Here is a 23472-nt window from a genome sequence, read left to right as displayed (position 1 = left end):
ATTTCTTACACTTTTATGTAAGTCAATTTATTTTTATTATTTCTTACACTTTTTGTTTAAGTCATTTTAATTTTTGTATTTCTTTTTTAAATACTTTTGAGTCATTTTAATTTTTTTTTACACTTTTAAGTAACTTTTATTTTATTTATATTTACTATTTTTTACAATTTTATTTCAATCATTAGTTTTTGTATTTGTTCATTTGAAATATACTTTTACTTTATTTCTTTTTACACTTTTATTTAACTCATTTTCATTTTTTTAATTTCTTTTTAAAAAAAAATTTATTGAAGTCATTTATATTTTATTTACTTTTACTATTTTTACACTTTTAGTTAAGTCATTTTTATTTTTTGCATTTATTTATTTTGAACATATTTTTATTAAGTATTTTTTATTTTATTTAATTGTATTATTTTTTTACACTAAGTCATTTTTATTTTTTATATTTATTTAAAATTGAAGTCAATTATTTTATTTTTTACACTTTTATTTATGTCACTTTAAAAAATCTTTTGTATTTATTTTTTTAATTACTTTTATTGAGTCATTTTTATTTTGGTAAATGGTCTTTCACTTTTATAGTGCTTTTTCCACCTCCGAGGCACTCAAAGCGCTTTGACACTGCTAGCACATTTACCTACTGCACCTTTCTTTTTTTTTTTTTTTTACACTTTTATTTAAGTATTTTTTTGTATTTATTTTTAAAATACTTTTAAAGTCAAACCAAGGATGCCTATATCATCTTTTGAAACATTAATACACATGATTACAAGGGCATTTTAGGAATTTAGTAGGGCATTTTGTCAAGGAAATGAGGAAGAACATCACAATGCATGCATGTGTGCACACATCATGCATACATTAAAACTACATATCAAAATTGCACTACATAAGACCACAAAATCATAAATTTCACTAATAACTGTGCAATGAGAGCATACAAAAGAGGAAAATGCCTAAAATATTGTTCAATTTTACTTAAAAAAACAACAACAAACAAGTCAAAACATCTCAGACATCGATTGTATATTACATATTTTAATGTCATTTTTCTGTCAGCGCCCCAATTTTGGGTCCCGACCCACCAAATGAGTATAGCTTTATAATAGCGGCTAGCTATCTGGATGTAACATTTTTTGGTGCGTTTTTGAGACTGTAAGAAGAATATTTCCAGGTTTTGGTGCCAAGATTCACTATTTAAACATTGGATCACAGCATAAACACTATAATGAGCCATTACATTACATTACCGATGAACTAACATGCAGGTGTCATTTTAGCTTAGCCTCGTCAGCATTTATGTTACAATAAGCTTCACTTGTAATGTTTATAATACAGGAGGTGTGGGTATTTAGACGATAAAATACGTAGGAACGTGACTTTAAACGTCAATATTTAGTGGGAATGCACCTTTGTGGGCTAGCTGCCACAGGCTAGTAGTGTCACTGTATAAGCTGACAAGGGACACCTGACAAGTAGGTAAGCCGAGTCGCCACGTTTATTCGAAAGTCTTTCGACAAAAACTCACCTGAAACGTTTGACTCCCGGCTGGTAGATTTTAGTTCACGTCTTCAAAAATAACTCAACTTTGGCTCGTTGCGTATGTGTGTGTGTGTGTGGGGGAGGTTGGGGGGGGGGGGGGTGAGGGGGTGGTTACTTGTCAATTACAGTTTGGAGAAAAGGGGCGGTGTTTTTAAGTTTGACGTATGTCATGGCTACCACTTGGCCAAAGAGGTTACAGTAATCGTTCTAGATGACCAATGGGAGGCGAGAAAGGCGGGACTTGAGTGGTGACGCTTGAGCGGGGAGGGAAAAAGTTCCTGAAACTTGAACGGTGACACGTGACCACGCGGTCTGTCATGTGACTTGTGTTAAAGCGGCTCTGCTACCTGGCTGTGGAAATACTTCGCATACCCGACAACTAAACAGGCTTATCTGTTTGACGTAACACTTTTTGGCAGGTAGGTAACAAAAAGATGAGAGAAATGGTCAATGGAGGCAATTTGTAGCCAAGAACACCACACGCCTTAAAGACAAGGAAAGTAGAGTACAGTATCCTTTATACTGGTACTGAATACCAGGGCTGTTCTCACTTTTCCAAACAGTTAGGGCCACATCGTGAGAAATGAAAGGATTCAACTTTGCCACTTTGATATTTTGTAAAGCAGAAGTTATATATGTTTCAATAAAAATATGCATCTCAGCTTTGACTCATAGGTGAAAAAGCACATTATTAGCATCAGCTTTGTCTCTCTTTTTTTATTAATTAATGCAACTTTATTCTTGTGGAATTGCAGCTGTTTTTTCCATTTCTGCTGTTGTTTAGTTTTTATTTTTTCCAACTATTTCAACTTTATTGTTGTAAATTTTCTTTTTGTAATAATGACTTTATTCCCATAATATTTTGACTTTATTATCATTTATTCTCGTAACCTAATTTTCCAAAAATGACAACTTTATTTGTTGTTTTGTTTGTTTCACATAATATTACGACTTTTAACAAATATATTTTAAAAAATATATGCACTGTATATATATACACAGTATATTTTTATATGAATGTAACTTTATGCTTTATGCTATTTACTCATCATATTAGGATATTATTCTCTTAAAATTGTGACTTTTTTTGTTGGAATATGATTTTTTTTCTATTACTATTTTGATTCTATTTTCATAAAATTTGAGCTTTTTTTTATTTCTGCTGTTGTTGTATTTTTTACATTTTCCAACATTTTCAACATTTTTCTTGTAAATGTTCTTGTCGTAATTATGATCTCCCATCATATTATAGCTTTTTCCCAACCTAATTTTCCAAAAAGTACAACTGTACGACTTTTAAGAAAATAACTAAAATGACATTGTGTTCCTCATAATATTTTGACTTTATTCTCATAAAATTACGCCTGTTTTTTCCAATTCTGCTGTTGTCTTTTTTTTTTTAATTTCCCAACTATTTCAACTTTACTTCTTGTAAATTTTGCTCTTGTAATTACAACTTTATTCTCATAATATTTAGAATGTATTCTCATAACATTATACCTTTTCCGCCACCTAATTTTCAAAAAATTACAACTTTATTTGTTGTTTTGTTTGTTTCTCATAATATTATTACTTTCTTTTAATATTTTGATTTTATTCTCCTAAAATGACAGCATTTTTTTTTAATTTTTGCTGTTGTAAATTTTGTTCTTGTAATTATGGCTTTATTCCCATAATACTTTGATTTTATTCTCATAAAAACATTATGAGCTGTTATTTTTCCTCATAATATTTATAAGACTTTTACAGTCCAACTTTTGTCTCCTAATATTTAGACTTTACTCTTGTTAAATTACTGCTAATTGTTCTACTTTTTTTAGAATGTGCTGCGGGCCAGTAAAAATGACCCCCTGCTGTACCTCATTAGGATAAATCTAATGATAATAATCCCTAAAAAAGAAAGTCATAAGTTGAAGTCTTGTAGTGTCATACAGTTCAAAAACATAATTTGCCACATACTTTAATGAGTGTAGTATGAATGTTTGAGTGCTTTTTAATAAAATATACATACATACAAATTAAAGAAATATGTTTATATGCTTTTTCTTTTGACATTTTAATGTTATCAAACAAATAAAAACAAATGTTGTCAATATGTAAATAGATTGACTTTATTTTGAGTTATATTATTACACTTTTATGATAGCTACAGATGGTAAAAATGACTGTACAGTCGTCCCTCACAATATCGCGGCTCGATTATTGCTCCCTTGCTATAGCGCCTTTTTTCATAAATGAATGAATAAATGCTGGCTGTTTGGTGGTAGGCTGTGGTCTGCTATTAGTAAACATATTGAAATAAGTGATATGTAGTATTCTGGTCACTAGGCGGCAGTAATGACACAAAACATTGATGAGTAGTGACTGGAAACTCCTCTGACTGACTCCAGTTCTTATAGGTCACTCACTGAAGTGAATTGGGTACTTGAGTCACCCGTCACAGAGCATGTCCAGAAACTCGCACGCGTGGTACAAGTTGTGAATCGGGTACTCCATTCACTTGAATCACTTGTCACAGAGCTTATGCACAGACCCGTGCATGAATCGAGTTTCGGCGCCTCCCCCCATGTTGCTCAGACTTCCTTTTCTAATTTAGCTAGTGGTAGCAGGGTTGAGTAAGTGAACGAGTTTAACAGAGACAATTACCCGTGAGTGCCGATTCAGTGAAACACTCGCAAGTTTTGAACGACTCGTTCAATACTCGCACATGTCGATTGATGAGACATTAGATTCCAATACATTACCCTAAATAAAGTCAGCCATTGCATGTCCTGTGATAGAGTGAATAAAAGTTCTCCTTTGATCCCATGTGGAAGTGGTGAGTGAAGAAATACATTCAAGGCTAAATGGTTAGCTCGCTAGGGCTCTAATAATGAAACAAATGTATTTACAAAGTCATAAGCAGGTTTATTATGCTCTAACTACAAAAATGTTCAATTTATTTCCAGAGAGAAGAGAGATGGAAGAAATAAATTTGAGGCTAACTGGTTAGCTCACTAGCTTGTTAGCTAGCTAGCATCGAGTCCCTTCAGCATAAGAGTTGCGAAATGTGACGTAAACAATGAATAAAAGGTGGCTGTGGGTGTGTTAGTCCATGTCTACCTCGAAATGAATTTATCGCGGTTGCGTCTGGAACCAATTAACCGCTATAAACGAGGGACGACTCTACAAGTTTTGTTTTTTGAAGACGTGTAAACATGGAGAGGAGTTTGTATGACAAATATATTCTCATCTTCTTCTTCTGTTCTTTACACCGTCACTCTTTTCACCACATTCTCCTCCACCAGCACTTCTTTCCCGTCCCGCCTCTCATTCCGCGTCATGGCCCTCCTCCTCTTCGTCAGGACGTGAAACACCGCCACGCTGACGACAACCGCAGAGCCCAGCGCCAGGATGACCAAGCCCAGCGCCAGCAGGTGAGAGGTCCCACCGGCGGAGTGGTTTAACTGGTCCCACACGCCCACGCCCACGCAGCTGAAGCCGATGACAGTCCCCCAAAAGCCGAAGGCCAACATGCACGAGCCGCAGGACAGCTCAACGCCGCCCGTTACCACGGTGATGCCCGCCACTGAGACCACGCCTCCAGGTAGCGTGACCGATTCAGATTTGGGGTTGTAGGTCACAGCTGCAGAGCCCGTGGGTAAAGTTGAAGGATGGAGGGTTTGCATGTCGCTGGTTTTTATTCTTCTTTCTTCCTCCTACAAAACCACATCACACAATATTTACTTGGCAGATTTGATACTAATTGTTGGATTGTGTTGGCCAAATAATATGCTTCATGCCATTTTATAGGTATAGGGATCGCAATAACAACGGGTGAGCAAATTCTTGTGTGAAATATGCCCATTTTTTACTGTGTTTTAGTATGTATTAACAGCGCCAAATTAACTGGAAATTTAAATCAAGTTAAGAGATGGCACACGTGTCTGAAAATCTGTTTACCTAACACTGGTTTCTTTAATAGCAGAATATTTAAATCGGGCTTTAACTGCGTTATTATGAGCAACGAAGAGTTGCATTCAAAGACACCACGTCATTTCGGTGGAAATCACATGTTTTGAGTGAATTTTCTGGGGTTTCCGAGCATAGTTAAATGCAGCATTAAGAGTTCCAAAGTGAGTGATAAGAATATCCACTTGTTTTTCTTTTGCATTTCTGTTTATTTAGACCGCACATACACGCAGAGTAGAGACGTTGTGGTGATGTTCCGAGTGTCCATGAATGCATCTCGCAATCTGTCTATAGGACAATGAGCACGTGTTGTTGCAATGACGAATGGTTATGGTTTGATTTATTATATTTTCTTGTCGTTGTGGTAATATGATATTGTATATGTATCCAGATTGTTGATATCTTTGACAATAAGCACTCTCGCTTCTGCTGGACGTCCATTTTAGTTTGATGTAAATTTTGCCTTTGGCGCTCCAAGTGCTTTGTATCTTCCTCTGCTTTCATTGCAGTTTCAGTGTAGACGTTTGTGCCTCTCAGCTTCTTTCTCAATAGTTTCAATCGTGCAGTTTTGAATTCCCTCTTGGTCAACTTCACAGTGACGACATAGAACTACATTTTTTGCCCGACCGAAAAATAATTTGTTATATATTATATGTATTTTGTTACATTTTTCCAGCTCAGAGATGATGAAGCTGTGATTCAAAGCAGAGTGGGGGTTTACCCCCGTAATAATTTGGCGTCTGAAAGTACAGACTGATGTTCTGTGAGTTCCAATGCGCTTTCCGATGATATGTGTGTCACAGGCTGCAGCTTGGAGAAGATGAGGCTCTGCTTCAAAGCAGAATGGAGGTTTGTTATAAAATAAGTCTTCTCATGCAAAAAAGGGGGATAGAATTTGACAGGTTTTTACTGAATAAGGCATCCTCCTTGGATGGGGTGTGTATCTGACATGTTTGCAATCAAACGAAAACAACACAACAAAACACTCAAATGTCCAATAAAATATCACTTTTTTTGGAGAACTTTGTCATATAAAGCTTGTGTTTCCGTCCGTCTTTGTCGCACAGGGTAGCACTCCCTTGTCTACAAACCCCCACTCTGCTTTGTATTAAGCCTCGTCTTCCCTGGATTACCGGAATGACGCGTATTTCACTGGGAATGGCCTCGGAAAGTGCAGAACCTCTCATTTTGTTAATGGTTGGCATTATGTCCATAGCGTCAGTGGTTGAAGACTTGAGTTAATTTAAAATAGCAGCGCCAAAGTGTTTGCATTAAAAGGGTTTGAATGAAATAATCTGGAAAAGATATTTTTGTACATACGCTATGCATACATGAATTAAGCAGAGCAAAAAGCAACAGAGAAATCATAAAATGAACATCATTTTCTAATATTTGCTTGTTGCAGCTCTTCATTGGAGATTTCCAGTCCAGTGAAACATTGTAATATAATATTTTATAATAATATGTAATAATCACAGCAGCACTGCAGCAATTCCAAAGCAACATATCACATGAAAATGTCCTGAAATATGACATATGTTTGTCCTTCAAATGGCACAAATGATGAAATGAAGTAGAAAAAGCTGTCTTTCTGCGGCTGGGAATGGTCGAATGGTATTTGTGAAATGACTTACCTTCAAAGTGGAGTGAAAAAAAGTCTTTTTTTGTTCCAAAAGTGACTGCGGCTCTCCTCTTTGGACAACAGCTGCAGAAATGAGCACGGGCATCCTATAAGCCGTCACCTTATCAAAGGCAGGAGGCCTCCCAAGATGGTGGCCGCGCTCCTCGCCCTCCACATTGTTGTTTTTTTGTTTGTTCCTGTCCTTCCTCGCGTCCACAAGGAAAGAGTCGTCTGTCATTAAGCGTCATTACGAGCCATTAAGTGATATTTATCTAGCAGCTACTCCCTTCCTTTCGCAGTCTCAACATTTGGACTTGTGTCCCCCACCCCCCAAGCCCCCATCCCAGGCACTGTGTGTTTCTCATGTTCTTTCTTTCTCGTCTTGAACGTGCTTCCCGTTTCTCCCACGTACGATTTGCACAGGATTTCGCAAAGGACCACAACATGCGCCATCATTTAGAAAACACATCAAGGTCAAATGCCATAGAATGCCAGAAAATAACAAACTAAACATACACCACTAGAGCAGGGGTGCCCCAAGTGTTGCCCGGGGGCCATTTGCAGCTCATGGCCCACACCACATTCAAGAAATATACTTTAAGAAAAAAATAAAAACAACTTTACTCCTCTGTGAATCACCACCTTATCGTGGTGGAGGGGTTTGAGTGCCCAAGTGATCCTAGAAGCGATGTTGTCCGGGGCTAGATGCCCCTGGTAGGGTCTCCCAAGGCAAACAGGTCCTACTTAACGGGCCAGACAAGGACTGATTCAGAAGACCCTAACAAACTCAAGAGGAGGGACCGCACCTCGGACCAGGGGAAGGGCTCATGCCTGGTGGTCGGGCCTTCACCCGTAGCGCCCGGCTGGGCCCAGCCCGAAGAATCAGAAGACAATAGGCGGGTTCTCCCTTAGCCAATAAGGACGCAGAGCACAATGCGCAGTCATACGCTGTTAAAAAAAAATCACTAAAAATGCACAACCCCAACCAGCCACCCACCCTCACCCCCGCTCCCGCACCCCTCCGCAAAACAGAGAGGCTGTATTAAGGGAAAAAGATGTTAAAAATCATAAGAGTATGACAAACAAACAAAACAAAAGAAAGTTGTAATTTTTGGAAAAAAAAGTTAAAATCTAAATATTACATTTTGATTAGATTTTTTCATGTTACATTGTTTTTATATGTTGTTTTATATATAAAACATCTCTGCGTATCTACATGGGTTGGTTTAAAAAAATGTTAAAGTGCGTCCTTTGATTTTTCAGTATGCCAAAAAATATGCTTATTTAACAGCTAATATGCTTATGTAACATATTTTTACATATTTTTTGGCCTAAATGAAGCATTGTCAAGCATAAAAATGTCAAAATGAAGTAAAACACAAATACGAGGCATTCAGAAGATGCATTCAAAGAGGTTGTGATGATACGTGGTATTCACACTGGTCACTAGGTGTCAGTAATGTTACATTGATGAGACAGTAGCCACCACAGGAAGTACTGTAAGGCCGCACGGTGGTCTAGTGGTTAGCATGTTGGCCACACAGTCAGGAGATTGGGAAGACCTTGGTTTGAATCTCCGCTTGGGCATCTCTGTGTGGAGTTTGCATGTTCTCCCCGTGTGTGTGTGGGTTTTCTCCGGGTACTCCGGCTTCCTCCCACATTCCTAAAACATGCATGTTAGGTTAATTGTTGACTCTAAATTGTCCATAGGTATGAATGTGAGTGTGAATGGTTGTTTGTCTATATGTGCCCTGGCGACCAGTCCAGGCCTCTCGCCCGAAGTCAGCTGGGATAGGCTCCAGCATACCAGCAGACCCTAATGAGAATAAGCAGCATAGAAAATGGATGGGATGGATGGAAGCACTATACAGAACATCAAGTAAAAAAAGAAAACAAAAAGGAACTATCACAATGCTAACATGTGAGTTGATATTATGTTGTATTTGTGTCTTAAATGTCTTATTTTCTTTATATTTTCACTATATTGGGAGTATAGATGTAACTGTAACTATACTACCATGGAGATGCTATTGTAATTGGGCACACTTGAAACATGTACTGTTTACAGTAAATGAGTTCGGGGGGGGGGGGGGGGGTTCATACGTTAAATGTCAGAAGGTTATCCTCACAGCAAGGAGGGGTTAATTCTATTGGCCATGACAGTCCCGGGATGGTGATGATGCTAATTGGCTAAGTGTTGGATTGGGTGGGACAGGGCAGGGCACGGCTAATCCAACAGATGGACTCAAGTCCATCATATTTATGGAGCAAAGTTCATCCTGTGTAGCACAAAACAGGCACGTATCACTCCATCAATTACTCACTTTTTTGGTTTGGTTTTTTTTTTCCGCCATTTACAGGTGGTCCTGGACAACAACCCCGGCAAATATCAGGATGTAATACATCGTAACGCTGTGTGGCTATTTTGGTTGCAAGAACATGAAAGACTTTTTGATGTTAGTTAGCGCAGCCCAAGTGTGAAAGTTCAATCAAATGCATGAGTTTTATGAGTTTTAGTCTGGTAAAGCAAACAGAGGCAGAAAATTCAAAGAAAGTAAGCAGGAGAGGCTAGTAGAGGGACTGACACGTGGGGGAGTTTGCAAGACACTGAGAGGAGCTACTCAAAGAGCACATGAACAAATTTCAGGTCGTCTTGAAAGCCAACCAGAAGACAAAGTCTTCATTTTGCCAAGTCATTCATAATTCTTACACTTTGTACCCTTCGATCCCAAAACACTGCCTATCAAAGTCAAATAAAAATGTGTCACGTCAGATTTTCTTCTGCTTTCACTGCAATAAATCTTTTCCACAACTTCACACATGCATACACATTGTGTTTTAAAAATATATTTATACTTCCGTTCATGATTCATACATATACAGTATATGTCAGCTGGGATAGGCTCCAGTTCCCCAAAATATATATACAGTATGTATAAATCATAATATATTTTATATACAGTATTTATTTATTTGTATTCATTTGTATGTATTATATTTGTATAAATATACAACATATCTATTTATTTTATATATATATTTATAAATATAAATTTCACAAATATAAAATACATATATACGTATAAATAGATACTTTATTAATCTCCAAGAGAAATTCACTCGAGAGAAATATATATATTTTAAATATTTCATATTTTGAATTAGATTTTTAAAATCTTTTATTTTAAATTAGTTTTTAATATATCATTTATATAAATATAAAATGCATTTTAAATATCTTTAAACATATTTATGAAATGTCATCATAGACATTATAGACATTTTTATAGACAAATCAATTACTCGTGGTTTTTCGCTGTCCCTTGGTGGTCCTGGAAGGTATATATATGAAAAATACATGGCCGTCAACAGGACCAAATTGGTCCCGAGTGGAGGCATAACTCATGCAAATCGCCAAAATATAATTTAAAAAAATCATCAAGAGAATGAGAATATTGAAATAAGCAGAAGGTACACTGTAGTATGCTAATAATACACAAGTAGAGCGACACAGACATGGGAGTTGAAGATGTTGATGTTCACCTCCAGGACCAATAAAGAGGTTCATTTCGGTCAAAAGCTCAGCCACCTTAAGTCCCGCATTAACAGAATTACCCTGGTCCCACTTTAGTGGTCGCCTGTCCTACTTACCTCCAACTTATCTCTGTTGCTCCTCAGACGTGCACACTCTACACCTGACAGGTACGTTTACCTCTCTCCTTCTCCTTTTGAGACATTTTAGGGAGCTTTCCTGCCAGGTTTTGAAGTCAATGATGTGTTTACACCCACCTACAGGGCAGACTTTGGGACCTTCACGTGACCCTTAAGAGATTTGGGAGAAAGGAGGAGGAGACGCTGAGATCCAAGCATGGGGAACAGCACAAGTAGCGCCTTGTCCAAGGAAATCCTGGAGGACCTGAAGTTGAGCACCAAGTTCACCGAGCAGGAGATCAGCCAGTGGTACGAGAACTTCCAGAAGCAGTGCCCGAGCGGGCGCATCACACCCGAGGAGTTTGAGCAGATCTACGCCCGCTTCTTCCCGGACAGCGACGCCAAGAGCTACGCCCGCCATGTCTTCCGCTCCTTTGACACCAACGACGACGGCACGCTGGACTTCAAGGAGTACATCATCGCTCTGCACATGACCTCCACTGGGAAGACCACCAGGAAGCTGGAGTGGGCCTTCTCTCTCTTCGACGTGGACAAGAACGGGTACATCAACAAGACGGAAGTGACGGAAATCTGCCAGGTAACATGGAGAAAGATGCTGAGGATGCTTTGGGAGAGGAGGAGCATGCATCTACAATCAACGCATTGCTTCATTTCAACCATAAAATTGTTCAACTTTTTAGTATTTCACCCACCCTCAGCCCATCTGAGCCCCAAAGTCCCCATCATTTAGCTCTCGGACAACGCAGTCTAATGTTTTCCTCCTAGCTGTCCTGATTTATTGCAAGGCAAAAGCTCAGCCTGTTGTTTTGCCCCATAATCAAGAAGTTAGCACATGAGCTTTCTTATTTTATTATTATTTCTCAAGACAATTATGGAGAATTATTGAGGGGCTTTAGAAGACAGTTGGCATCGTAATGGGATTGGACTCCCGCCAACTGGCCCCTAAGAAGCAACAAGATTAAACACCTGAAATCAAGGTCATAAATGCTGAGTTTTCACTGACAACATTTTTATGCAATTTATATTTAATGAATATGTCATATTTTGATATGTTATTGTATAGAAATATTTGGATACTTATTTATTAGTAATTTATTTATTTTATTTTAGATAAGTATTTTATGATATATATTTTCATATTGTCTTTATTATTAATTTATTTTCTATTTTGTTTTATTTATACTTTGTTATTTTACATTTTATTTGTTAATTTATTGTGTATTTATTTTATTTTATATATTATATTTATTTATTTAATATTGTAATATTTTATTTATTTTATGTAAATATTTATATCTTTAGGAGGATAGATACGGATAAAGAGGACATCGAGATGAGTGAAAGCTACAGGCAAAGAAAAGAGGCATTCCATCCTATCCTATTCTATTGTATTCGACAACAAAAAAAGAGATAGACAAAGAGGACAGTGAGATGAGTGAGTTACGGGGAAAGAGAGGCATTCTATTCTATTCTATTACACAAAAAACAAGTGATAGAATTGATGAAGAGGACAGTGAGATGAGTGAGTTGGGGAAAGAGGCATTCTATTCTACTCAACAAGACAAGAGTGATAGATATAGATAAAGAGGACAGCGAGACGAATGAAAGTTGTGGTGAAAGAAGAGAGAGATCCTATTCTCTGCTACAAGAACAGAGTGATAGATAGAGATGAAGAGGACATTGAGACAAGTGAAATTTACAGGGAAAGAGCGGCATTTTATTCCACTCTACAAGAAGAGATTGATAGATATGGATAAAGAGGACAGCGAGATGAGTGACAGTTATGGGGAAAGAAGAGAGAGATCCTATTCTCTGCTACAAGAACAGAGTGCTAGATACAGATAAAGAGGAGAGCTACTTGTAGACGAGTGAAAGTTACGGGAAACAAAGAGAGGCATTCTACTCTTTTGTACAACACAGATAAAGAGGACAGTGAGATGACTGAAAATGACGGGGTTAGACAGAGGAATTCTATTCTATCCTATTCTATTGGAATATCCGAATCCTGATTGTGTACGTCAGTGGTTCGCAGTCCCAATCCAGGGGTGTCCCAAGTGAGAAACGCAGGCATTTTCAGCCCATAGCTTGTTTTTAGTTTCTTTTTTTTTGGGGGGGGGGGGTGAGAGAGATCTGTATTTTTATCTGGACCTGTTTGAATTTGAGTTGCTCTAAAGCACAGGTGTCAAACTCAAGGCCCGGGGGCCGGATTTGGTCCGCCATGTAATTTTATGTGGCCCGCGACAGCCTTGAAATAATGCATGTCAAAAGGACACTTATTTAAAAAAATACTTGGATATGTATTGTAATCTTGTTATTAATATTCATTTGGTCTTGCCTTTTTTAAGCTTTATTTTTCATTATTTTACTTTTATAGTATTGTAAAATTATATTTATATTATTGTATTTTATATGCATGCTGTATGCTGTAATTAAATTTTAGTTTTTACTTAATATAAATATATTTAAATAAGTAAAAATTGTAAAGTATACAAAATATTTCTAAAATAATCTAAAAATGTAATATTTGAAACATATTTTTACAATAATGTAATAAACATTTACCGTTACATTTACAATAAATAATAAAATAATAAAGTAAAAACAAAATAAATATTAGTAACAAAAACAACTTTAAAATATATATTTTTTAAATCAAAAAGACAATCTTTCTTGCTAAATGTATCTGTTGTCAATATTGACAGAAAACCTTATTTTTTTGTTGTCAAATACAATTTAAAATGACTTTTTTAAATTAGTTGTTAATAAAAAATGTTCGTAATAATTGATTATTAACAAATTTCTAAAATAGAATTACAAAAAGTGGCCTTCTGAGGATAACCATAACTGCGATGTGGCCCACGGTGAAAGCGAGTTTGACGCCCCTGCGCTAAAGCATAAAACATGAACGTTTTACCAAGGCCCAGCAATAATGCCAGATAGAAGACAACCCTGAATATAAGACGGACGCTCTTTGTCAAGACCCGTCTTTGGGAAAAATGTTTTGAAGTCAAAATGTTGTTTTGAGTATCAGTGAAATAACGCCTGGTTTTAACTTAAAATTAGCTTCATAACTCCTCCGCTGTTGTTTACGGGCTTTTCCGTGCATTTTTTCCCCAGCAGGTGTCTGTGTCGCCTAAACACTGGCGTGTGTGACTGGAAGAAAAGCTCTGACTCACTTGCAAAGTTGTTTGGGGCAACCTGTTAAGTTTGCATGTAGAATAGTTTTTTCATGCCGTGGTCGCTAATTACATTTATGAAGGGGTAATCCTGTTGCTAATTCAAGTACTTTTTTGGGAAAGTAAAGAGTAATAATAAATACAGTAATCCCTCATTTATGGCAGTTAATTAGTTCCAGATCCGACAGCAAAATAACACTAATTATTTATAAATGGAATATTTTCATAGTTAGAGCATACAACCTTATAAATACGCTTAGTAACATTACCAGAGTCCTCTAGACATGAAATAACACCCCTATAGTCACCTTTACACTCCTATTACCCAATATAGTAGACATAATAAGAGAAAAATAGACATACTGTAAGTAATAGAAAACCCATTTATGGCCCTCTCAATGCACTTTTTAACACTATTACAGCCATCTAGACATGAAATAACACTCCTTTAAACTCCTATTACCCAATATACTAGACATAATAAGAGAACATAAGACATAATATAGACTCAAACATGCTAGCATTGGGAGAGTTTCATGTTGTTGTGCGATTGGCTGGTGACCAGTCCAGGGTGTACCCCGCCTGTCGCCCGAAGTCAGCTGGGATAGGCTCCAGCATGCCCCCGCGACCCTAATGAGGAAGAAGCGGTATAGAAAATGGAAATGGATGTTTTTTACTTCCAGTTGCTGTGCAGCACTTCCTGCGGTGGCTATTGTTTCATTAATGTAACATTACTGACACCTAGTGACCAGTGTAGAATACTACATACCATACAGGAACGTATTTCAACGCATCTTCTGAATGCCTTATATTTGTATTTTAGTTGATTTAATCATTTTCATGCTTGAAAGTGCAAACACGAAGGCAAAATATCTGTAAAAGTTGCTTAAATGTGCATATTTTTGGACAAATAGGCCATATTCCAGCAGGAAACAGCATGATTTATGATCTCATGTGTTGCTGGAGAGCTGGTAAAGGCCACAAGAGGGAGTTAGAAAGTGGCGGCACTGATACAACAATCAGAATTAATAATAATAAACCTAACCAATGAGCTCCCAATCTGACCCACACAGACGACACCGTTTACAAGATGGAGGCAAAGAGATCTGGGTGTTTGGCGGCCGGCCTGAGTCTTGGCTGTAATCCATGTTAATCTAGGTGTCTTAAATGTGGGAGATGAGCGCTTCCTCTGTAAAGTGGGACACACACTTAGCGGCGTATCACACGGCTACGGGATGCTGGGCTGCGTTGCTTGTGTGGAGGACATGTTAGATGTCTGCGCCTCCATTGCACTTTGTCTTGCTTTTTAAAAATGATTTTTAAACTCTCATGGGTTAAATACACTTGAAATACAATTAGCATATAATTAGCAAATAATAATCAATCCCTTTGTCCAACAACATTGACAACATTATTATTATTATTTACATTATTATCTATCAAGTGTAAGAAATAAGTGAACCAGTTGTTAATATTAAGAAAAAAAAACATCTCAAATATTCTCTCATATGCAGGGGCATCATTTTAAAAGTAATTTGTGTCGCATTCTAAGTGTTGAGTACGCTTTTTAACATTATTAGAGGCCTCCAGACATGCAATAACACCCCTTACACTCCTATTACCCAATAGAGTAGACATAAGAAGATATAAGAATAATAAGACATAACATGTTAGCAATGGGAGAGTTCCTTGGTTTTTTTCTGACCAGTACTTCCTGTGGTGGCTATTGTTTCATTAACGTAACATTAGTGACACCTAGTGGCCGGTGTACAATACTACATATTAGCTTGTTGCATGCATCTTCTGAATGTCTTATATTTGCATTTTTGTTAGTTTGGCCATTTTTATGCTTGAAAATGCTTAGTTTAGGCCCGTAATATGTCAAATATGCTGAGACTAATAATAGGTGGTAGTCAACCGCTAAACAGCCATCATTTATTCATTCATTTACTGCGGAAGACGGTGATCGAGTGAAGCCGCAAAATGGCGAGGGACGACTGTGCTCACGGATCCAAGTTTTGCTTTTGCATCTCACAGCAACTACGGTGCGTTCAAGGACCGCTGAACAAAGTGCAAAATCTCCACAATAATCACTGAAGTATAAAGACATGAACATGTAAAAAAACGCGGTACATTTTACCTTCATGATCACGTATTTATCAGTGATTACCCTCTTATGACGAGCATTTCTTGCCCTCAACTCACAGCTTTTCTTGCTGTCACTCACGCTAACGGTATGTCTCCTCGAGCAAGTCTGAGCTTTTCTTCCTGTCACTTACAGTACACTCACCGCCACATCTCCCCAAGCGGGTTGACGCTTTTTTTCCTCATCACTCACAGCCACCATTACTTCTCCCCGAGAGAGTCGGAGCCTTTCTTCCTGTCACTCCCGCTGACCGGTACATCTGCCAAAGCGAGTCAGAGTTTTTCTTTCCGTCACTCACATTCACCAGCAAGTCTCCCCCAAACAAGTCGCAGCTGTTCTTGCTGTCACTCATGCTTACCAGTACGTCTCCCGGGCGAGTGGGCGCTTTTCTTCCCGTCACTCACACTCACCGGATCATCTCCCCAAGTGAGTTGGCGCTTTTTTCCTATGACTCACGCTCACCATTACTTCTCTCCAGGCGGGTTGAAGCCCCTACTTCTCTCTCACGCTGGCCAGTAGGTCTCCCCAAGCAAGTCGCAGCATTTCTTCCCCTCACTCACGCTTACCGGTACGTCTCCCCAAGCGAGTCGGAGCATTTCTTTCCATCACTCATGCTAACAGTACGTCTCCCCGAGCGAGTCGTAGCTTTTCTTCCTATCTCTCATGCTCACGGTACGTCTCCCCAAGCAAGTCGGCACTTGTTTTGCCCGTCATTCACGGTCACCATTACTTCTCCCCAATCGAGTCAGAGCCTTTGTTCCTGTCACCCATGCTGGCCAGTACATCTGCCCAAGCAAGTCACAGCTTTTCTTCCCGTCAAACACGCTTACCGGTACGTCTTCCCAAGTGAGTCAGAGCATTTTTTCCAGTCACTCACGCTCACCAGTATTTTACCCCGAGCAAGTTGGCGCTTTTCTTCCTGTCACTCATGCTAACCGGTACGTCAGCCACAACACAGAGACCCGCTGGGGGCGAGAAGTGTTTCAAAGGTTGTTAGCAGGTTAGCAAGCAAAAGGGAGGAGTTATGATGCTAATGTGAAGGTAATGCGGATCAATGAAGTGTGCTAAGAAATATATTCTGTCTTTATTGCGTTCTATCAGTTGTTATTTGACTGATACTGAAAGCATTTTGTCTTCTCTAAATGTTGTCTGAAAGGGAGGGGTCATCTTATGTTCACGGTCGTGGTATACAATTTTGTGCGACGTTAGTAACGTATTTTTCACAACAATTGTCGTATGGAATTGGACCACTTGAGTGACATTCTACTTTAGCGGTGTTGTTGTGTGACATTTTTATCTTTATCATATTCTTGTTATTGTGGTTGCAACAGTGTATTTAACGTAAATTATACTTCATCCAATAGGGGGGGTGTGGAGCGCTTGGCTTCAGAGGTTCACTGCAGGGGTGATCCAGACTTTCTCCCAGGCCGCATGTGGACAAAATCAAAGACTTCAGTGGCCATTTTGGCATTTTAAATGTTTGAAACAAGCTCAAAGCAACCCCTGTGGTCCTTGGTCGATAACGTTCTAACGTTACATTTTGTTCCATAAACACGAGACTTGCTGGTGGAAGAATATGCACCAGGCGGTGGAGGAATTCACACTACGTGACGCATTTCCTCGTGGTGGAAAAATACACACTATGCGGTGGAGGAGGACGCGCTATGTGGGGGATTATTCATGATGTCTCCCAAGCGGCAATGTGCCTTGGAAAAGGAAAGCCATCACCATGGAAGTGAAAATGAACATGATAAAAATATTGCTCGTTTTGGTCCCAGCTGCTCGACTGTATTGACCATCACCGAGGATAAAGATGACTGAATGCTAATGAGTGCTAGAGGGGTCGTGGATTCTGCACATGTTGGACCCCCAAAGTCTTCCTCCAGAAAATACTGGTTGAAGTTGGAGTTGACCAACTTGAGGGGCAGGCATTGGACTTTAGCTTGGTTCTTCTGTCGTAAGTGAGGATGCTACTTGGCCCTCAACGTTTCATGTTTTTTTCCCCGCTTAGGCCATCTTCAAGCTGATCCCCAAGGAGGAGCAGAGCAGACTACCACAGGACGAGAACACCCCAGAGAAACGAGCCAACAAGCTGTGGTCCTACTTTGAGAAGAAAGACAACGGTAAGCACACAAGCGCCGGCTTGGCTCGGACAGAGCGTGCGTGAGCTCCCTTTCCTCAGCAGCTGTTCCCACAACCTCCCGGCCGGATTAGATTTGACAAACCTCAAGAAAAGTAGCAAAATAAATCCACCTGCGGTCACGTAGCCAAAGCGCATCTCTGGCTGTGTCATGCAAGCGCTCGTCGGGAAACCCCGGCTGACTCCTTTGCTTGGCACGCGTGGCGGATAAGAGCGGATAAAAGGTCTCTTTGTCATGCTTGTCTTCTCTTCTTCTCATCTCGCAGAGAGACTGGCTGAAGGCGAGTTCATCAAGGGAGTCATCGAGAATGAAAACGCGATGCGACTCATCCACTATGGACCACTCAAGCAATAAAAGCATTCACTCTTACTGTCCACCAATCACCTCTTTCACAATGCTTTTGTGGAAATACTCTTGCTTGCCACAGACTTACCATTTTCTTTTCAACACTTGTGAATAATATATAGATTAGCGGCGCACGATATCTTTTTTACAAACCCATACCAATAACTTTCTGCTTCTCAAGGCCAATATGGTATCGATAACCGATAGCAAACTGGCAAACCTTTTGCACGTTCAAACGCTACGGCGCTGGCGTTTCAGGTGGCTGATGAGGTATTTGTGTGCTCGATGGGGTTTTGCTTTTCCCCTCATCGCAGCACAACGTCCTTCCTCATAAAGAGAATGTTTGTTTACAAGAGAGCTCAGGGGAAGTTACGACAGGCCGTTCACGTCACAGGCAGGAGGAAAAGGAGCGCTTGATTTGCTCACCCGCACATTATGGGTAATGTCACCTCATTGGAGCGTTTTTTTTTATGTTATCGAAACAATTTTTAATGGTATTGGATTCATCAGTATGATGTCATAATTCCTTCATATCGTGCACCCCTAATATATATATATATGTGTGTATATGTGTGTATATGTGTGTATATGTGTGTATGTATACACAGTTAAAGCTTCAATTATTCCCACCCTGGAAGTGAATTGTATTTGTTGAATGGGCGTCTTTTGCTGGAAGTGACAAGTGAAAATGAAAAGTAGCAAAAGACTGTAATACGTGGTGTTATTAAATTAAGATGCCCTTTAAAAATGTCTATTTTTAACACATGGCTCACTCCTCCCGCTGCAAACCCTCCTGCTAGCTTGACATTCTCCGATTTCAAGCATTTGCAATAAAAGTTATGAGAGTCAGTTCACTCTTGACAAGTTGAATCCCTAAATATGCCTCACACACTTACTCCTCTCCATGTGAAGGAGCAGCGGCTCATTTTGTACACGATATCATTCTTTGGGTCACGACCTAAAGCTCATAGATCGGCCTCACGCTCCAACCTTCCCTCACTCGTGAACAAGACCCCGAGATACTTGAACTCCTCCACCTGGGCCAAGACCTCATTCCCAACCTGGAGGGAGCAATCCACCCTTTTCCGTCTGAGAACCATGGCCTCAGATTTGGAGGTGCTGAGTCTCAATCCCAGAAGCTTCACACTCCGATGCAAACCGTCCCAGTAAAGGCTGCAGGTCACAGCCCGTTGATGCCATCAGGACCACATCGTCTGCAAATAGCAGAGATGAGATCCTAAGACCCCAAACTGGACTCCCTCGACACCTTGGCTGCGCCTAGAAATTCTGTCCATGAAAATGATGAACAGAATGGGTGACAAAGGGCAGCCTTGGCGGAGGCCAACGTTCACCAGAAACAGGCTGGACTTACTGCTGGCAATGCCAACCAGGCTCCTGCTCCGGTTGTACAAGGACTGAATGGCACGTAGTAGCACCACCAATCCCGTACTCCCGGAGCACCCCCCACAGGACACCAAGAGGGACACGGTCCAATGCCTTTTCCAAGTCCACAAAGCACATGTAGACCGGTTTGTACCCCAAGTACCCTCCAGTACCCTTGCAAGGGTGTAGAGCTGGTCCAGTGTTCAGGGACCAGGACGAAAACCACATTGCACCTCCTGTAATCGAGGTTCGATTAACGGTCGTACCCTTCTCTCCAGCACCCTGGAATAGACTTTCCCAGGGAGGCTGAGGAGTGTGACCCCCCTGTAGTTGGAACACACCCTCCGGTCACCCTTCTTGAAAAGGGGGACCACCACCCCGGTCTGCCAATCCAGAGGTACTGTTCCAGACTTCCATGCAATGTTGACGTGACAGTCCCTCAACATCCAGAGCCTTGAGGAACTCAGGGCAAAACTCGTCCCCCCCTCCCAGATCTTTGCCATTGGAGAGTGTTTTGAGTGCCCCAGACACCTCAGCCAGGGTGATGGAACTGTCCGCGTTCGTGTCCTCACTCTGTACTTATTTGCATGCTTATTTGCACATCTAAAAAAAACCCAAAAATCCACTTGTCCAATTAAAACAATAATAATGAAAAAGAGACAATATTTGAAAGCTACACTGACTTGAAAAGAAATAAAAATGCACTGCTTGACGGCCGTGTGGTGCCTGATAAACTTGATTCAGCTTTTCAATTGTATTTATCCCACACTGTAAATCCAGGATTATCCCAAATGTGTAGGATGAATTTGATGATGATGATGATGATTTCACTTTCAACTGATGTTTGTACAGGAAGTAGTGTCCATATGGTGCATATGATGATTACCTTGAAAGTGTGTTGCACCCGCATGTGTGTGTGTGTGTGTGCCAGTACCTCTTTCCAACTTTCATCCTGACCCACTGCAACCTCTGCTCCCTCCACCCCCCCCCCATCCCCGCGGCGTGCCTCCTCACAAGCCGCCAGTCGCTCCTCACTGGTCTCTCGGTCCAAACTGTGGATTACTGCTTTACACATAATCTTCTGTTCAACATCAAGAGAGCAGACTTTTGAAAATCTATAATCTTTCTATCTGTTGCACGGGCGTGTCTGTGCCCTTGTTGGAGCATCTGCTCCAAAGTGCAGACAGGATCATAGCCAGCTTTCCAAAAGAATGATCAGGAAAAGGACCCAAGATTACAGCGTGTTGTGTATTTACTGTAAAAAGGACAGTGTGTTGGGTATCAACAAGACAAGTCAGCCCACGTGGCAAACTCACCCATCATTACAAGTCATCGACTTTGTCAGAGAGGTATTGATTGACCAATACGCTTATTATTGGAACTGAATGCGACTGTTCCTCGTGCTGAGAGTTCTTTCTAGTATTTTGCTCCTCTCATGCAACTAAAAATGTGAAAAGCAGCTTTTAACAAACGACAACGACAACAACAACAACAACAACACTAATAATAACTAGACTACTTGTTGGTAAAACTGCAAGCATCTTTGGCGCAACTCATTGCTCGCGCAAGAGGATGGCCGTACCTGGACGCTGGTCTGACGGCCACTAGGTGGCACATTCGGATCTCCTCATCATACATGGCAATTATGACACAAGTCCGACCTTGTGGAGCCAAGCTATTCAGGCTTTGGTGTTGCTTAGCGAGTCTTCAAAGGCTCGGCCCCAAATCCAAAGTACAACCCCTGGTTTTGCGTCCAAGCCAAAACGTCTGCCTTTCTGTTTTCAAAAATGGACTTTTTCTCCACCAAATTCCGTGACGAATTGTGAAACTGGTGGCAGGGGCTAACGTTTTCTGAATCCCTGAGGGGCACTACTGAGTGATTTTGGGGGTTGTGTTAGGAACCGCTGAAATATCACGTTTCACCCGTTTTCACGCATGTTAAGGCCCTCCAAAATGTGAGGAAATGCGCAGCATAAAAATAAACATGGCAGTTTCAACATAATGCTGCATGAATACCTCTCTGACAGGAATTATCTTTGAAAAGGCAGAATGTATGTCTTGCATTGGATGAAGCAGGTGTACATGTTAGCCTTCCTATAACGAGGCACTGACAAATACCCGGAGTACATCCTGTACTGTGTTCCATGGAGAGAATAAACTTGGGTCTTTTTATCCAATCAAACAAAACGAAAAAAAATGGAGTTGCAAACAAAATTTACAGATTTGCAAATAAAACCTCTTTTTTGCTTGCAAATCCATAATTTTTGTTTCCAAATGTTTTTTTTTTTTTGCTTTACCATACTATTTGTCTTATCTTTTGCTTGCAAATCATTTTGTTGCTTGCATTTTTTTTTCTGGCAAAAAATGATTTGCAAGCAAAAGATAAGATAAATAGTATGGTTGCAAATCATTTTTTGCTTGCAAATCTTTTTTTTTTTTTTGCTTACAAACCATTTATTTGCTTGCGAATCATTTTTGGTTGCAAATCCATTATTTTTGGTTGGAAATTGTTTTTTTTTTGCATGCAAACCATTTTTTTTGCTTACAAATCTTTTTTTGCTCGCACATTTTTTTTTCGGGCAAAAAATTATTTGCAAGCAAAAGATATATACGTAGATAGATAGTATGGTTGCAAATCGTTTTTTGCTTGCAAATAATTTTTGGTTGCAAATCCATTATTTTTGGTTGGAAATTGTCATTTTCTTGCTTGCAAACCAGTTTTTTGGTCGTACATTTTTGTTGCAAAACGTTTTTTTTTTGCTTGAAAATCTTTTTTTGGTTGCAAAGCCATTATTTTTGCTTTCAAATCGTTTTTTGCTTGCAAATCTTTTTTTTTTGCTTGCAAACCAGTTTTTTGCTTGTAAATAGTTTTTTTGTTGCAAAACGCTTTTTTTGCTTGTAAAACTCTTATTTGCTTGCAAATCAGTTTTTTGCAAATGTGTTGTGTTTGCGTGGATGAAAAGCCACAAATAGCATTCATGCATGTGCTGCACTGAAGCTGTGGTGAGATCTGATATGTATGAATTGCATACAGAAATATTGCAACCAAAGCTAACGTCTCCCGCACCTTGTCGGCGACTCCCCATCTTCAGTGTTTTTGGTCAGCAGGGGGAGTCTACCCTGTCCACGGCCACCTCCATCTCGTCCATCTCGTCCATCTCTCTCTCGCAGTCTTCGCAGCCCTCGGGCCCACAGCCTCCCACTAAAACCAAAGTGGGCACGTCACGGTTCCCCATCCCGACGACGCTGCCGTTGGGGGCCCACGCCACGTCCATCATGCCGTCGGGACAATGCAGCAGGCCGCTGACGGAATAGAAGCCGCCGGCGCCCCCTCCCGAGACCACCTCTTCGTAGCAGGGGGCGTGAGTGGCGGCCCTGGCCTCCTCCAGGCGCAGTCTCTGTTTGCGGCGCAGTTCGATGATGGTCTTGGTGTAGGAGTTGAGCGTCACCACGGCGGCACCCATGCAGCAGCTGAAGGACACCCAGGCCAGA

General features: G+C 39.9%; 4 protein-coding genes across 11 annotated transcripts in view; 1 reads left to right on the top strand and 3 right to left on the bottom strand.

The window, feature by feature from the left end:
* Window positions 1-1652, bottom strand: part of si:dkey-17m8.1 (C-Jun-amino-terminal kinase-interacting protein 4) — a 42275-nt gene extending 40623 nt beyond the window's left edge. For all 5 annotated transcript variants that reach the window (XM_054781303.1, XM_054781306.1, XM_054781305.1 and 2 more), the window contains exon 1: window positions 1532-1652. The gene's annotated coding sequence lies outside the window, so the exon portion shown is untranslated. The remainder of the gene's footprint in view (window positions 1-1531) is intronic.
* A 156-nt stretch (window positions 1653-1808) lies between these two features.
* rcvrn2 (recoverin 2) lies at window positions 1809-19494 on the top strand. Of its 3 annotated transcripts, none has more exons than XM_054781329.1 (6): window positions 1841-1964; window positions 4833-5131; window positions 10796-10819; window positions 10913-11366; window positions 18123-18234; window positions 18518-19494. In XM_054781329.1, the coding sequence occupies exons 4-6, from the start codon at window positions 10986-10988 to the stop codon at window positions 18604-18606; spliced, it is 582 nt and encodes a 193-aa protein (XP_054637304.1). In that variant the 5' UTR covers window positions 1841-1964; window positions 4833-5131; window positions 10796-10819; window positions 10913-10985; the 3' UTR covers window positions 18607-19494. The 3 variants fall into 3 exon arrangements, with proteins under 3 accessions (XP_054637306.1, XP_054637304.1, XP_054637305.1); XM_054781330.1 differs by having other exon boundaries at window positions 10749-10819; XM_054781331.1 differs by lacking the exon at window positions 10796-10819 and having other exon boundaries at window positions 1809-1964.
* Window positions 3641-8082, bottom strand: LOC129184874 (uncharacterized). Its single transcript, XM_054781327.1, has 2 exons — window positions 7131-8082; window positions 3641-5243 (listed from the first exon to the last, which is right to left on the bottom strand). The coding sequence occupies exons 1-2, from the start codon at window positions 7353-7355 to the stop codon at window positions 4794-4796; spliced, it is 675 nt and encodes a 224-aa protein (XP_054637302.1). The 5' UTR covers window positions 7356-8082; the 3' UTR covers window positions 3641-4793.
* The window catches only part of si:ch211-149k23.9 (germ cell-specific gene 1-like protein), a 25221-nt gene continuing 15231 nt past the window's right edge, over window positions 13483-23472 (bottom strand). For both annotated transcript variants that reach the window (XM_054781326.1, XM_054781325.1), the window contains one exon: window positions 13483-23472. In XM_054781326.1, coding sequence (XP_054637301.1) covers window positions 23082-23472 — 391 coding nt within the window. In that variant the 3' untranslated portion in view covers window positions 13483-23081.

This window comes from Dunckerocampus dactyliophorus, chromosome 7 (assembly GCF_027744805.1).
Source record: "Dunckerocampus dactyliophorus isolate RoL2022-P2 chromosome 7, RoL_Ddac_1.1, whole genome shotgun sequence".
Classification (NCBI taxonomy): domain Eukaryota; kingdom Metazoa; phylum Chordata; class Actinopteri; order Syngnathiformes; family Syngnathidae; genus Dunckerocampus; species Dunckerocampus dactyliophorus.
This window is presented reverse-complemented; position numbering and strand designations above follow the sequence as displayed.

Excerpts from the sequence above, each read along its gene's own strand:
- LOC129184874 (XM_054781327.1), bottom strand. The coding sequence starts at position 7,355 with ATGACAGACGACTCTTTCCTTGTGGACGCGAGGAAGGACAGGAACAAA. Across the intron at positions 5,244-7,130 it reads TTTTTCACTCCACTTTGAAG|GAGGAAGAAAGAAGAATAAA; the intron begins GTAAGTCATTTC and ends GTGGTTTTGTAG.
- rcvrn2 (XM_054781331.1), top strand. The coding sequence starts at position 10,986 with ATGGGGAACAGCACAAGTAGCGCCTTGTCCAAGGAAATCCTGGAGGAC. Across the intron at positions 11,367-18,122 it reads AAGTGACGGAAATCTGCCAG|GCCATCTTCAAGCTGATCCC; the intron begins GTAACATGGAGA and ends TTCCCCGCTTAG. Across the intron at positions 18,235-18,517 it reads CTTTGAGAAGAAAGACAACG|AGAGACTGGCTGAAGGCGAG; the intron begins GTAAGCACACAA and ends CTCATCTCGCAG.